Source organism: Denticeps clupeoides, chromosome 5 (assembly GCF_900700375.1).
Source record: "Denticeps clupeoides chromosome 5, fDenClu1.1, whole genome shotgun sequence".
NCBI lineage: Eukaryota > Metazoa > Chordata > Actinopteri > Clupeiformes > Denticipitidae > Denticeps > Denticeps clupeoides.
Genome location: NC_041711.1, coordinates 6,402,370 through 6,418,603, shown reverse-complemented (window position 1 = coordinate 6,418,603; position 16,234 = coordinate 6,402,370). Strand labels below are relative to the sequence as shown.

General features: G+C 42.1%; 1 protein-coding gene across 5 annotated transcripts in view; it reads left to right on the top strand.

Moving 5' to 3' along the window:
* Positions 1-16,234, top strand: part of ptprub (protein tyrosine phosphatase receptor type Ub) — a 204,966-nt gene that overhangs the window by 90,070 nt on the left and 98,662 nt on the right. For all 5 annotated transcript variants that reach the window (XM_028980630.1, XM_028980632.1, XM_028980633.1 and 2 more), the window contains exon 3: positions 10,641-10,912. In XM_028980630.1, coding sequence (XP_028836463.1) covers positions 10,641-10,912 — 272 coding nt within the window. The remainder of the gene's footprint in view (positions 1-10,640; positions 10,913-16,234) is intronic.

Genomic DNA, 16,234 nt, shown 5'->3' with positions numbered 1-16,234 from the left:
ATCATACAATTTTCTCCATGAGACAATCTCAATAGAACTAGTGGAAAGCTTTGAATAGGTTAACTATCCAAGTTGAATTTCTTTTTTCATGCAATTGCTGATAAAATTGCTTAAAGCAATGCATCGCTCTGTTGTCACCACAATGAAACAGTAGAGAGCACCTGCAGTTCTGTTTTGTCATATTTGTCAACTTTTAATTTGAAAGTGTACCATTCACTTCACAGGTTGTTTCATAATATTTCATTTATGCTGTCAACATTGCATTTACAGCTTTAAAGCTCCTATAACATATTCATGTTCCACGTCATAACCTCATTAGACAATATCTTATTCCTGATTCACACCAGGAAAGTATGGCAAAAATTGCAAATAAAATTAGCAAAATGTTTTTGCCTTAAAACTGATAATCAGGTTAAGAAAACTGAATATGGCAAAAGCTCTTTGAGAAGACCAGTAGTCAGAAGATCATCTAATGTAGGTTCATTTTCTAGAAATTGTTAAAGACATTTGTTAAATGTTAAAGGTTTAGAGGGTTGTCTTCAAATGTCTGGTTTATGCATCTCTACATTAAGCATGTCAGACCGATTCACTGCAAAAAGCCAATGATTTTAAGGTCAGGGAAATATTGCAGAAAAGCATGCTTCCATCAGGCTGATTGTTTTTATTTATTTTAAGTTTTGAGAATGACACAAATTTTTTTTTTTTTTTTACAAAGTTTGTTGCTTCAGTTGTTGCTTTTAGATCTTTTTGTGGTGTATTGAAGTATAATTACAAGCATTTCAAGTTTCAAAGGCTTTTGTTGAAGGTGTGCAAATGAGTTACAGTTTTTTTTACAATGTTTAAAGAAAAGAGAAAAAGAGCCATAAAAAGAAAAAAAAAAGAGCAGTAAGGTAAAAAGCGCAGTCATTTTGTGCAAAGTGGTTTTGTGCAAAGTGGTTTTGTGCAAAGTGGTTTTGTGCAAAGTGATTTTGTGCAAAAGAGTCCGGAGTGATTGGAGGTGAAAGTGCATGAGTTCTATGTACTGTTGTTGAGAGCTTGGACAGCCTGCGGGAAGAAGCTCCTCCTCATTCTCTCTGTGTTGGACTTCAGGGAGCGAAAGCACTTCCCTGATCGCAGCAGAGAGAGGAGTCCATTGTTGGGGTGGGTGAGGTCCTTCACTATCTTCCTGGCCCTGGTGCAGCACCGTTTGCTGTAGATAGATTGAAGGTCAGGGAGCTTGGTACGGATGATTTGTTCGGCTGATCGAACCACCCTCTGTAGTGCTCGCCTGTCCTTCATGGTGCTGTTCCCGAACCAGATTGAGATATTTCCCGTCAGGATGCTCTCTATGGTGCAGGAGTAGAAGTTCCTGAGCACCTTGGAGGGCAGTCTGAAGTCTCTCAGGCATCTGAGGTGGTAAATACGCTGCCGGGCCTTTTTCACCACGGTGTTGATGTGACAGGACAATGACAGGTCCTGCGTGATGTAAACACTGAGGTAACGGAAGCTGTCCACTCTCTCCACTGGGCTCCTGTTGATGACAGGGGTCTGGTAGGTCCTCTCCTGCTTTGTACTGAAGTCCACTATTAACTCCTTTGTCTTGCTGACGTTCAGGTGGAGATTGTTCCTCTGGCACCAGTTCACCAGATTTCCAACCTCCTCCAGGTAGGCCATCTCATCGTTGTCAGAGATCAGGCCCACCACGACAGTGTCGTCAGCAAACTTGATGATGGTGGTGGATAGTGGCTGTACAGTCATGGGTGCACAGGGAGTAGAGCAGGGGGCTCCAAACACAGCCCTGGGGGGGTCCAGTGCTGAGGGTGATGGAGGCTGAGACATGTCCACCCATCCTTACTGCCTGTGGTCTCCCGGTTAGGAAGTTGGAGATCCACTGACAGAGAGATGAGCTGAGTCCCAGGTGCTCCAGCTTGGTGGTGAGTGTGGAAGGGATTATTGTGTTAAATGCTGAACTGTAGTCAATGAAAAGCATTTGAACATAATTTCCCTTCTGAGTGTCCAGGTGGGTGAGTGCAGTATGGAGGAGATGTGATATGGCATCATCTGTGGACCGGTTGGGACAATACGCAAACTGTAGTGGGTCGAGTGTATCTGGTAATGAAGAAATGATGAAGTCTCTGACCAGCCGTTCAAAGATCTTCATCACTACTGAGGTGAGGGCTACAGGGCAGTAGTCGTTGAGGGAGGCAGGATGGGTTTTCTTGGGGACCGGAACAATGATGGACTCCTTGAAGCATGTGGGGATCACCGACTGAGATAGAGAGAGGTTTAATATCTCTGTAAACACAGGTGCTAGCTGGTCCGCGCAGGCTCTGAGGATTCTCCCCGAGATGCCGTCTGGTCCTGCTGCCTTCCTGGTGTTTACTCTCTTGAAGGCTCTCCTCACATCATGCTCGGTGATGACGAACGCGTTCTCGGTGCTGGCAGTGTCCTCCCGTCTGCAGCTGCTGGAGCCGCTAGCCGTAGCATCGCTAGCGCCTTTAGCTGCAGCCTCAAAGCGAGCATAGAATGTATTTAGCTCGTCTGCCAGAGACACGTCCTCGTTCGTCGTACCGGATGTTGGTGCTTTATAGTCCGTTATTGTCCGTAGTCCCCGCCACAGGCTCCTAGAGTCACTCTGTTCCAGTTGTGACTCCAGTTTCTTCCCATAGCGCTGCTTCGCCTCCTTCACCGCTTTCCTGACGCTGTATGATGCAGCCTTGTATGGTTCCATGTCCCCGGAAGCGAGCCCCGCGTTATAGGTCACGGTGCGAGATTTCAGAGCGTCACGGATGGTTTTATCCACCCACGGCTTCTGATTGGGAAACGTTCTGATGATCATTTTCTGAACGGTGTCGTCCGTTAGTTTCCCAATGAAACTCACAACTGCTTCTGCAAAACTCACTGATGTTTCCGGAACTACTCTGGAACATGCCCCAGTCTGAGTCATCCAGTGCGTCCTGAAGAGCGGCCACCGATTGGTCCGTCCAGCGTGCCACCTCCCTCTGAACCGGAACTTCCTGTTTAAGCCTTTGTTTGTGTTTAGGCATGAGGAAGATGGCGGCGTGGTCGGATTTTCCAAATGGTGGACGAGATTGTGCCATGTATCCATCCTTTATTGTTGTGTAGCAATGGTCCAGTGTCCTTTCGCCCATGGTGGGGCAGGTGATGTGCTGATGAAAATTCGGCGCTGCGCGTTTGAGGCTGGCATTATTAAAATCTCCTGCCACAATAAGCGCAGCGTCCCGGTGCTGTGTTTGGTGTTGTGTGAGCGCCTCCTGCAGTTCGCCTAAGGCAGTGTCTGTGTCCGCTTTCGGCGGAATGTAAGCGGCGCTGATGATGACCGACGTAAACTCCCAAGGAAGGTAAAAGGGACGACACTTGATGGACAATAGTTCCAGATTCGGCGAGCACGAATGTGTGAGGGGGGCAATGGAATTGCACCAGTTGCTATTTACCATCAAACACACTCCGCCTCCCTGTGTCTTCCCCGAGTCGCGTGTCCTGTCCATGCGGTGGACCGAGAACAACTTGGCCAGCTGGATGGCGTGGTCCGGCACCGCTGGGTTCAGCCAAGTCTCGGTGAAGCAGAGGAGGTTGCAGTCCCGGATGTCTCTCTGGAACTTTACCCTGGCCCTGAGGTCATCGAGCTTGTTCTCCAGTGACTGGACGTTGGCAAGCAGGATGCTAGGCAGAGGTGTGCTGTGTGCACGGGCCCTCAGCCTGTTCCTGACGCCGGCTCGTTTCCCCCGGGGCCGCCGCTTTGCGTCGCGTCCTTTGTTCTTCCTCAGGATTTCACTTGGCCAGCTGGGATCCGGAAAAGCAGTCAAAGTCTTCGTATTGTAAGTGCATTGTATACTAATAGAAACAAGAGTGTCTCTACTGTATTTAATGCGTTGCATGGTGGTAGATTTGCCGGTGTAGGGTTGTTAAAAGAGGGTTTAAAAAACAAAAACAAACTAAACTTGGTCGGAGCAGTCGCGACGGCAGCCGACCTCACTCGGTGCCATCTTGAATTCTGACTCATGGCAAGCCATTCCTTCATAATAGGTGCTTGGAGTTTGTCAGAATTTGTGCATTTCTGTTTGTTCACCTGCTTCTTGAGGATTGACCACAAGTTCTCCAGGAAGTTTCCTGTCCATGGACCCCATGGTCACTCTGAAGCCTTCTTCACAACACTTGAAGGTCTCTCCTTGAAACTTTTGATGATCCAATAAATGGTTGCTTTAGGTGTCTGTGAAGCCGTTTTTATGCAAAGCAATGATGACTGGTTTAAAGCATCCAGTCTGCTATTCTAACTCAATCAGAAGCATGACAGAATGCTCACGATGGCCATGATTATAGCCATATAGTGCATGAATACTAACTAAGTAGAAGAAAAGAAGAGAAAAGGAAAGAGTCCCACACAGACAAACTGCATAACACAGGAACTGAAGCGAAAAAGACCCCAAATGTCTTAAGAGAACCCCTAAGTGAAAATCTTAGCCTCTCCAGTATAACAATGTAAAGGATATCCTGTATCAAGTGAATTTGGGTGGGAGGTTTAGAGGAATTCGAGTTTGTCATAATTAATTGTCTCGCCAGTAAGGCAGAAAAGGCAAGTGTGCCTGTCACGACTACGGACGTACGGGGGAAGGAAGCACAGAGGTCTGACATACTGGGAAGGGGGTTTTATTATACAATAAACAAAGAAATACAAATAAACAATGGCGCGGTGGCCGAAAACGATTTAACTTAAATAAAGAACACAAACTAACCCGTAGGCGTGTGGCGATTGCCAGAACTGAAAACACATACATTCACCCACTGAAGTCAAGTTCATGTCTGAGTTCACGAAAATGCCGGAGACCTCGAAGGGGCGGAAACATCCGGCATTTATGGGGCGTCAGGATTGGAGACAGGTATGGAGCCCAGCTGCAGGCAATCCTGACAGTGCCCAAACAAACCCCAAGAGGTTTGGGCTCTATTCTTTCCCACGGAAATTCTGATAGTGTCCAATAGCTTAGTCCAATGCTGATGTAAAGAGGGGCAAAGCCAGAACATATGGATAATATTCGCAGTGGACTTCTGACGCCTGTCGCACACTGGATTGACGTCCTCATAGATCTCTGACAACGTGCCTTATATAATACAAACGGTGTAAAATCTTAAACTTTATGAGACAAATAGATGATACATGCACTAGCAGCAGAACTTCCTCCCAAATCTCCTCAGAAATTTCCTGTCCCAAACCCTCCTCCGAAAAGTGTCTTCAGAGAGGTTAATGAATCGGCATGTAAATGATTTGATTATAAATATGAGAAATCAAGCCTTTCAGAGATGGAATTGGTTTCAGAAAATCATCTAAAACAGAGTCAGGGGTAGATTGGGAAATATGGGGAAAGTATTATGAGCAAAGCTATGCACCTACAGGGAAGAAATGATCCCTAAGAGAATATTCAGGCTGATGTTTTAACCTGCTCAGATTTAACCTGCTCATATCTATTCTAACCATAAGAAAAGCTATTCACCAGAATTTTGTGGAACTGCAAGGCTTAAAGATTTCACAAATTTCAAAGAATATGCTGTCACTAATGATTTGAGGCTGAAACCATAAAAAGCTTAATGTTTTCCCCTTTTTTTGGTTTGTTTGAGACATGCATTTTATGAATTTAAAAAGGAGCTGTTGTTGGTTCTGAATCATGGACGTGATTTTTTTTTTTTTTTATAAATATGACGTAATTTAATATATCATCCAAAACTAAATATCCATTAACATAGTCCAATTTAGTTTCATCTTAGGATGTCAAATGAGGATGTCTCATTCAAATAATGGCCTTCCAGGACCTGAATATTTACATATTCAAAATTCATGCAGAATCATATTTCTTAGGGTTATTACCAGGCCTTTATTTCACTAATGCACACAGTAAAACAATTTCATTTTATATTACTTTAATATACTTTAGAGCTACTTGTAATACAACATGACAGGAGTTATAAATTATTCATACATACACATTTGTTCTTAAATATAAGCTTTTATAATGGTTGACTTGTATTATTATTCATGGATCATCTAGGTATAGTAACTGAGTGCATTGTGTCCATTTCCTTTTTTGACAGATTGATAATTTTTCATAAAGAACATCTGTGACAATTTGTGTCTATTAAAAGCTGAGATGAATTAGGGGTGTTATTGAAGCACAAATAGCTTCTTACAGACCAAGAAAAAGGGAGTTTTAATCTGCCAGAAACTATATTATTGTTCTTCCCAGAGTAGACAACTGTAGGTGGATCCCAAGGGATGCATTACTGAAAGACTTGGCAGATCTGTCTTTGGGTTCTATTAATGCCTGTAAGAAGGAAATTGCTCCATTATTGTGAAAAACTATGTTAGTTTAAGAGTAATTAAAGAGTCTGCCCTTCATTACCCCAGAGGATTAGGTTCCATGCCTATATGTTACTGTCTGGATCACACATTGGATTGTTATTTTTTCAGTTCACAATACAGATGATATAAAGGGTGGCATTGCGGTGCTCTCCTGTGTCCAAGCCTCCTGCTTGTGGCAGCTGTGTCCTAGCGGCTAGCAGCATGTTGCGGGTGGAAAGGTCTCACAGGATGACTTAACTAGTGTTAACTGTGTTTTAGGAGGCTGTGCTTAGATCACTGGTGCTTCTCTGTGCAGTCTGAGTAATATTTCCTTTGTCAGGGAAACAGTACAGTCAGGGCCAATTACATTAAGAACATTTGCAGACCAAGTAATGTGGAATAATTGCCATTGTGGAATGATTGCCATTGATGTTGACTAAATGTGACATTTTCCTTTGCAGGCATTTGATGTTTGAATAAAAGTAAATTTTGATTATTGCTGTCGAATTTATTCTTAGCATCTTAACAGCCAAGAAAATCTTGCCTGCTGTGCCACCAAATATACTGCATTATTTTATTTGAGTCGACTTTTCTACCAGTTTTTGTTTATTCTGCTGTACAACCTGTATAAATCAAAAGCTAGATTTTCTCTTTTTTCTCATTCTTACTTCTAAAAATTAGGCAGAGTGATTAATTGTTATTAATTGAAATCATACATATGATCATACATAATTGTATATAACACAAATAGAGTTTGTACAGTTATAGCAAGTCAAAGTTAGCACAGTGAATTAGGATCCAATGGATCCAATCAGTTTTAATGAGATTTCCAACAGCATGTTTTATAAATAACGGTATAAACCCAGTACTGAGGCTCTCTTCATGTTTCCCTATGTAAAAATAGCTTTTAACAAAGCAAATTATGAAATGAGGGGTGAATTAAGACTTTTTTAGATATGAATTGCTTTTATACACGATAACAATATTGATAGGATCCCAGTGAATTTATACTTGCGTAATCTATGGTCTAAGATGTGAATTTGTATATTATGTAATTTTTTTTTATGTAATTACAGTTTACAGTTACACTGTGCAAACTATGTACATTGAATTCAACGTTCTGCCTGCAGAATGATGAGCTTTAAACCGTCAATTTGTGCAAGTTCTGCATAGACCTCATTCCAATATGACCACTAGATTTAGCAGGGCTTCACACAAGATCTTAGAATACAATAGATGGTGATTGGGCCATGGTTCTGATGCTGGGACTCAGTCCCGTTCCTCAGCAATGATTACCTGATTTTTATTCTCATGTATATTCAGATTCCTGTCTCTGGAATAAGAATCTCCTGCCGCTGTTACATGCCGTGTGCCCAGCACTGTGTGTCTCTGCAGGGCTAGACCATGGCTCTGATTGGGTAATTGTTAGGCTTGCCAATGGTGAATGAAGTCCATTTTAGAACCTACAGGAACTCGGTTTACCAGTTAAGGTTGAATGTTAATGAGAATACAGATTCTTCTTTGCTTTGATTCTGCATTCAAAAAAAGTAAAGATAGATGGAAGGTAGAGGTATGAACCTTCACTGGTCTCAGGATTTGATTCGATTAATGCAACGATTATTGATGCATCATGATTCATCCCATCAATTTTTCTACATTACATCACATTTTGTTTTCAAATATGTCAGTGAGATGAGAGTTAAGGCCTCATTCACACAGATGTCTAAACCAGGCATTTTTCTGGCTTTCATGGCATCAGGTTAGCATTGACTCTACACAGACTGGTTTTCCTCAAATCGAAGTGTCCACATGGTTGGCATTCGATTGGCTGACATCAAATTACATTGGATGATATCAAATAACATTGCATACCTTGATCAAGGGGACCCCAGTGGCACCTTGGCAGTTTAGGATTTGTACCTGCAACCCATAGGTCCGCTTCCTTTCCTGCTGGGCCACCACTGCTGCTTGGGACCTTCTTATTTGTTAACAAGCTATTCAAAGCCAACAGGATCCCCAGTGCTCCCTGTGCTCTTGCTGCTATGTATATTTTGCATCATTTCACATCATTGTTCCCTATAGGAACACATATTTGCAGTGTACCAGGGATGACTGACATGATACATACATTTTCATACATACAATGCCCCTTCAAACCACTGTACATTAAATATCAGGATTTATTGAGTACATCAAAGTCACCAATATCAGTCTTTATGAGCCCTTCAATGTCCCACAAGTGCCATACCCTCAAAACGGCAAATAAATCTAATTACCCACAATGTTCAGCGATCACAGAGCTCTTCGTGCAGAAAAAGAAGAGAAAGACCCAATTGGGAAGCCCTGGAACCTAGATGGTAACTTGAAAGCACGATGTAAATCGCTCTGGATAAGGGCGTCTGCCAAATGCTGTAAATGTAAATGTAAATAGGAGCAAGCACTGTCATTGTCAAGTGAGATATGAGGCCAGGTCCCACATCATACAGGTAGAACAGCAGTGTTGTGTTCCCAAGGTTTTAATCTCAGATTAAAATGAATTAGCATGTTACATTTTTAATTCTTCAGAACTCATTTTTAAAAGTCAAAATACTCGCTGAAACTATTCAGTACTACAAATTTCAAGTAAGATCTAGAACCTACTTAAAAGGATGAGGCTTTCGTGCATTATATAGTGAAAGATTACAAGAATATGATTTTCACCTTCATTTTATCTAGACTATAACACCTAGTTGCTGTCTTTTGAGCAGAAGTGTGGAATTACATGTATTTTTTGAGAACCTGCTAATGAAATGTTTAAGATTTTTTGCTCAGTTTTTGTTTTTATTTATTTATTATTATTATTTATTTTTAGATCCTTCCATTCTACAAAATAAAAACATTTCTTGAGCAGGGATGAATAGGTCTGAATAGCATCTAACCCTGTGTGAGGACCTTCTTGATTCAGAAACTCATATTACAATCAAATATAGGAAATCAAACAGGATTTTTTTGAACAATTTTATTAACAAACACAAATAAACAAGGCACGATGGCCGAAAACGAGGAATAAAGGGGAAAACAGAAACAAACCCACAGGCGTGTGGTGATTGCCAGAACTCAAAATACACATAAATTTTTTCAAGGTCAAGTTCATGACACAAGTCCACGAAAGTTCACAAAAATGCTGTCCCTGCAGAGGGGCGGAGTCACAGGCTTTTCATGGCTGTCCGGATTGGGCACAGGTGATGTGTCCAGATGCCGTCAATCCTGATAAACTACTTCTTTATTTTGTATGTAATTTGCACCTGTCATCTTAAAAGATTTGTGTTTCTGTCTTCTTCTGTCTTGTTTTATGTAGTTATGTAAATCCTGAGGACCTTACACTAGCAAACATTAGTGTATACATTATTTGGGAAAATGTGTGTTTATAATGTCATGAAATAATTTTCCCTTTAAAAAACATTTTGCCATTGAAATTAGTAGAACAGGGGCACAATGTAGACACCTATGAGACACAGGGCATATTTTTCTTTGTTCTTTTTTGTATTAGTACAAGAAAGCCACAGGGAGCAGAGGCCGAAGCATGCGTTTGAGCCTGTGGTTCATCAGTAATTACTCAGTGAGTCCTTTCTCACATGCAGAGCTGCTGTGTCCTTTGAGTGTAATCACCACATCAGGCTGATAAATGCCACCCACCCAGCCAGGTGATGAATTCAGTACAGGTGTGGGTATGTCTACTGATATTTGTATTTTCATTTGGGACTCAGCATGCCTGTGTGTGTCTGCAATTCCAAAAAGACTCGCTTCTTTTGAGATTTCGAGATTTGCCTTTGACATCCTGTCATGGAGATTGTAAACCCAGAGACTGAAATTTTGCTTCAAAAGTATTATCCAACCCCCCCCCTCACACTGGCATTTACAGCGAACAACGACTCCTCTCTCACAAAGCCACAAAACAATGGGCTCATAAGTTGAAGGCTGAGCGCTGCTCAGAAGTTTATCAGTACAATGCAAATGTGCGAACTCCAGTCAACACCGAGGCAGTGGAGGAGAAAGAAGACGAGCTCATGGCATACTTTCCTTTGTGCTCTGCGTTTCCACCTCAGTGAGTTAAAAGGAGAAGGGGGCTGAAGTGCTTTTGTTTTTAAACCCATCAGAGCTCTCATAACCGCCTTTCTTCCTTTTTATTAAACCTGTTCGCTCAGTGGAGGTCTTTTTTTAATATTGTGAAATTTTAAGATCTTTTATTTTATTAATCCAGCTTCAAGGGAAAACAGGAATAGTTTCATTTCCTGAGAATTCATCTTTTCCTCATTCTTGCCCCTTTCTTTAGGGTCCTACCTGATGGTGAACTCCTCCCAGCATGCCCCTGGTCAGCGGGCACAGCTGCTTCTGCAGACACTGAGTGAGAATGACACTCACTGTGTGCAGTTCAGCTATTTCCTCTACAGCCGCGATGGCCACAGCCCGGGGTCCCTGCGTGTGTATGTGCGGGTGAATGGCGGTCCACTGGGACTGCCCGTCTGGAACATTTCTGGGTCCCACAGCCGACAATGGCACCAGGTCGAGCTGGCAGTCAGTATGTTTTGGCCCAATGAGTATCAGGTGAGTTCACTTTCATCCTCTCCTCTCACAAACACACATGCATAAAATTAATATCAGTGTCGATCTGAATTCCAATGAATGTTTAGAAACTAGAAAGTAAGAATTGCTGGGAGGTGCATTGGAAGTAACTGAAAGTTATTTAAATAGCCGATATTGAAAAAAACAAATGTAATTAGTAATTCATGAACATTTCAGATGCTGTTGTGAGGAAACTCCACTCAACTTGCCTTTGTTGCCCTTTCTTAATTTTCTTCAAAAAGTTTTCTGTAAATGGTTTCAGTTTCAGCTTTTGGAAAATAAAGCCCTGGTTTTCACTATTATTAACATGCGGCTTTGCATTCAGATCAGCATTTGATCAGGGTATTTTCTGCTTCTCTGTTCAGAGCCAATCAGAGTGGAGTAATGTTCAACTCTGCTTGCAGATTAGACACTAAATATCATAAATATCATAATATAAATGTCATCAATCCTCATGCACTGAACTATGTTCAGAGAGGGTCACTCAAGTAAACACATTTGTGCTACCCAGCAATGATGCATGACCAAATATATTTCATCCAATAATGCAGATATTTTCTGCATGCATTTTGGTTGAATGCTAATTTGACCAGTGGGTGCTAGTTTGGTAAGCAATATTTTCTCAGTTTTTAAGGGTAGCGTTTTAATAAAATGTCACATTCAGTGAGCAACATTCACTTGATACAGATGATCACAGTATGGTTGATGAAATCGTGCATGAGCACTATGATGTCTAAATTGAACAACATGGCTCTATTTTACCACCCAGCACACTGCCTGCTAAATAGGTGACCTTATTAATCACACTGTCTGGTCAGTGTAATTAACATTGATCCCAGAGAGAATGTAGGGTAGTGCTGAGGGCTGCCCAAGTCATAGCTTTTTTTTTTATTATACCGACTGAGTCTACTCCACCCAGCCCTGTGTATCACTGCATGATACATGAAATATACTTCTGTGACAGTCTGTTGCCTTTTTTTTGCCAATTGATTTGTGGCAAATGTAGATGCCTAGATGCCATGCTGTGGGCCATTTGTGTGATGCAAAAGCAAACGGGCACAAGAGCTTAGTCCATAAATTCAATATCTGCTTTCTGCAAACTCTGCGGAGCTGTCAAAAAGCAATTAAGTTGAGTAGTGTGCATTTTATAGAGAACTGTCAATCCCTCTGACTTAATTAAGTTCCACCCACCAGTGGACGAAATGACCTTCATGTGTAAATAATAGCCCTGCATCTCACAAACAGGCCTGATGCCAGGGTGGTGAAGATAGCAGCACCTGATCTGACACAGAACCATATTACACACTTTGAGTGACAGTCAGAGAAATTCAGTATGTCCAAATATAAAAAGGAAACACACAACGCACACAACTGTGCATAGATTGGGAAGCAGACAAAGATATGCATGTGGAAGCGAAAAAATTAAATGTTTCCTTTGCTTTTAACCAATCACCCAGTGGGCAGCCATGACAGGTGCCCAGGGAGCAGTGTGTGAGGACGGTGCGTGCCTCAGTGGCACCCTGGTGGATTGGGATTTGAACCAACAACCTTCTGATTACGGGGCTGCATCCTTAACTGCATGTGCGTGTTTGTGACTGTTAAAGAGCACTGATGAGCTGTCTCTTTATCTCCACTACATCAATAAATCACGCCATGGGTCAAGATTGCAATCTGGACAATCAGGGAAGCCAGGAGGCAGTTTACTCAACCTGAGAGGATTCCAACAGTCTACTGTGACAGTATCAACACCAACGTCACCATGAACCTGAAACACCAATGACTCTAGTGGTGGTAGTAGCCTAGTGGGTAACACACTCGCCTATGAACCAGAAGACCCAGGTTCAAATCCCGCTTACTACCATTGTGTCCCTGAGCAAGACACTTAACCCTAAATTGCTCCAGGGGGACTGTCCCCTGTAATACTGATTGTAAGTCGCTCTGGATAAGGGCGTCTGATAAATGCCGTAAATGTAAATGTAAACTCGAGGATGTTGCTATAATAAAATAAGTCACTGAATGTGGAATATAGTATTACTTGCAGTATCCAAAATAATTATGAGCAGTCGTCTGTCACCATTGCACTGCCACTCAGAAGCAAATGTGACAGTTGTAAGGGGGCGTTTGTGTTGGAAGGTCTACCAGGGAGGATGAATGGTGGTTGTGAGATGGAAGTGGACAGTTGTGAAATATCTTGTGAGCCCTGTGGACACCTCTGCCTGGCCTCACCAGATTGGTATACCTGCAAACACATCTTTTTTGAGAACAGTCATCATATACTTCTTTATCATGGTTACACTGGGTGAGAAAGAAAAATTTTGGACTGAAAGGGGCTGATGCATTAGCAGGCTAAGATGTGGCAGTGGGACGGTTGTGTGTGAGTGCCGTGTCTTGCTGCTTCCTTTGCCTCTGACCACCTTTGTGTGCTGGAGGCCATTAGGGAGGGGGCCCAGCTGCACTTTGATCAGACAACACTGAGGGGTTTCAGTCAGCAGGGACCAACACCTGGGCTGTTGCCAGAGGGCCACTTTTCATGTGGTTCAGACGGAAGAACGCTGAAGTGGAGCTTTTGCTCATGGCTGGAAGGCTGATTGGTTGGTTGTTTGGTTGGATCTGTCTGTTTCTGTCTGAATGTCATCAGAAATGTCTGATGCTCCTGCTTTGCACATCTTACATTGACCTTTCCATCCCCATCCACAAACAGCAACATGTACAACTAAACATGTTATAAGCACTTTTTCATAGAGCTGTGATGGTGAGCTGGCAGTTGCCTGTGTAGGCAGTAGTGGGAGTAGACTCGGTGGGGTGGGCAATACAATGTTAAGGTTTTGTAGAATCCTGCAAACCTTTAGATCAGGACCCACCTAACCCTTTTTGTTGGTGTGATTACTTCTGGATGAAAGTAAGGCATGGATGACTGACAAGAATAAATACAAATATAGACACAAATACATTCAATATATTCAGTTATCAACACTGTCAACGTTTAATTTAAGGGCCTACAATTTTTATTGTTATCATCTGGTGGTAGTAGCCTAGTGGGTAAGACTCTCGCCTATGAACCATAAGACTCAGGTTCAAACCCCACTTACTGTCCCTGTAAATACTGATTGTAAAGGTTTAGATTTTGTTTGTTTTAGAAATGTGTGTTGCATCGCTACATGGCAGGTACATTTATATAGTGAATAAATATACAGTCCCTGACAAAAGTCTTGTTGCTTATCTATTTTGTAGAAACACCTGCTATTAACCTGACTTTAAATTAATCAATTGGTGTTAGAAATAGCTCATATGAAAAGCTAAAACCCTACCAATGCATTTAAATGAATTATTTTCATAATTCATAATTGAAATAAATTATTTTCAAATTGAACAAATTTACTGCAAATGCAAAAATATGTCAGCAAATTAAGTAGTGGTGCTGTGAGATCCAAATTTAATATCTTGTATGACTTCCATGCAACATACAGATCATACAATTTATTGATGGATTCATACAATATGAATTATATGATGGAGCAGATTCCTGCTGTAGAATTTGACCTCTTTTATTTGTTGGGAATATAAAAGTTTAGATACATTTCTTGGTATTTCAGATTATTGATGTTGCCTTCCACCCTGCAGATCTCTCACACATCCTCCATAATGGATGTAACCCCAGACCATGATTTTTCCACCACCAAACTTCACTGTTTTCTGGGTGAATCTCGGATCTATGCGGGTTCCAGTAGGTCTCTTGCAACATTTGCGGCGACTGTGGTGTAATTCATACATAAGATTAATCTGAAAATCCACCTTCTGCCACGTTTCCAGAGTCCATCCTTTTAGCAGGCTGTGGGCCTTGGCAAATACCACACGTTTTTTCAATTGTCTTTTGTTTAGTGCTGGCTTCTGGACACTGATTCGACCATGGAGGCATTTCAAGACAGAATCCAACAAACTGTTCTGGTTGACACAGGGACTTCAGGTGACCAGGTCTCCTGGAGCTCTGCTGCAGTGGAAAATGGGCTGGCCTTGGATTTTCGAGTCAACAAACGGTCCTCTCATATAGTTGTCTTGCGCGGTCTGCCTGACCTGGGCTTGTCAAAAACATCTCCAGTCTCTTCAAATCTTTTTTTTTAATCCTCTGTACTTGACACTGAGACACATTGAAGGTGTCTGCCACATCAGCAGTGGATCTGGTCTTCAGCCTCTTGATAATCAACACTTTAGTCTCAGTGTGAATAGGCATGTTTGCAGAGGTCTAGTGGCAGTTGATGTGAAGGTCTAGTGTACTGGGGTTCTTTTTATACACACCTGAGACCTAATTGATCCATTATTAGTCACAGGTGAAGCTCATATTACAAGGCAACAACACTTAAAAAATTGACTCAAATATTAGAATACTTTTTGACAGTTTCGTTTTAAATGAGGTTAACGTCGGGAATAATTTCAACAAAGAGTGGGCAGCGTCTTCTCTGGGTCACCTGGCTTTTATACTTGGCGCTGCCTGCTCTCACTCCAGAGGAAGCTGCAGTCGTATTTCAATTCTCCCACCACCATCATGGCAGCATGATCATTTCCTAGATCCACTGCCGGCCTCTGTACAGTAACGGTGGTGGCAGCGTTTTACAGCCACGGAACAGCTTCCCCGCACCGGATTCATCTGACAATTTCCTCGCTGTCGGCTTCTCTCGCTCCAGAACGATTCCGTATGACACAGTGCATGTTTTCAGAATAATAATATTTCCCCCGGACTGCGAGGTTTCAGAGCGTGAAAGTGCCCTTTTTGAAATGAACCAGAGGCATTATAGAGCTCCCCTGCAACATAATTGTGGTTTGCGCTGTTCACTGTCAGAAGCCGTACATTTAATCTTCTCTTCATGAAGAACAATTGTGCGATATTACCGCGCTGTCGACTGCCTGAGATTCCATATGCCTCATGCTGTGTTTCCTGTGATTAGATTACCCAGCTCTGGCTCAACGTGCCACGCCCATCTGTCTCTGTCTTTCTATTTAAAGCAGTTCTGGGTATGGATAGATGTTGTGATGAGGTGCTGCTGACACTGAGAGAGGGCACAGTGTCAGAGCCTAAAACTACTCCCTTGCTTTCTTTTTTCCATTTGTTGGAGTCCAGGTGTCTGGGATGGCACCAACCCTGCCATCAAAAATATTAAAGATATTTCATTCTACCTCCTTGTTTCCCCCTTGTATTTTCCAGATACTCAATGACATTAACTCATTCACTGAATCAAACACTTTTCTGTTAATAACATAAACTTTAATTTAATTTGATACAGGTTGCAGATTTTATATACTCAGGTTGCA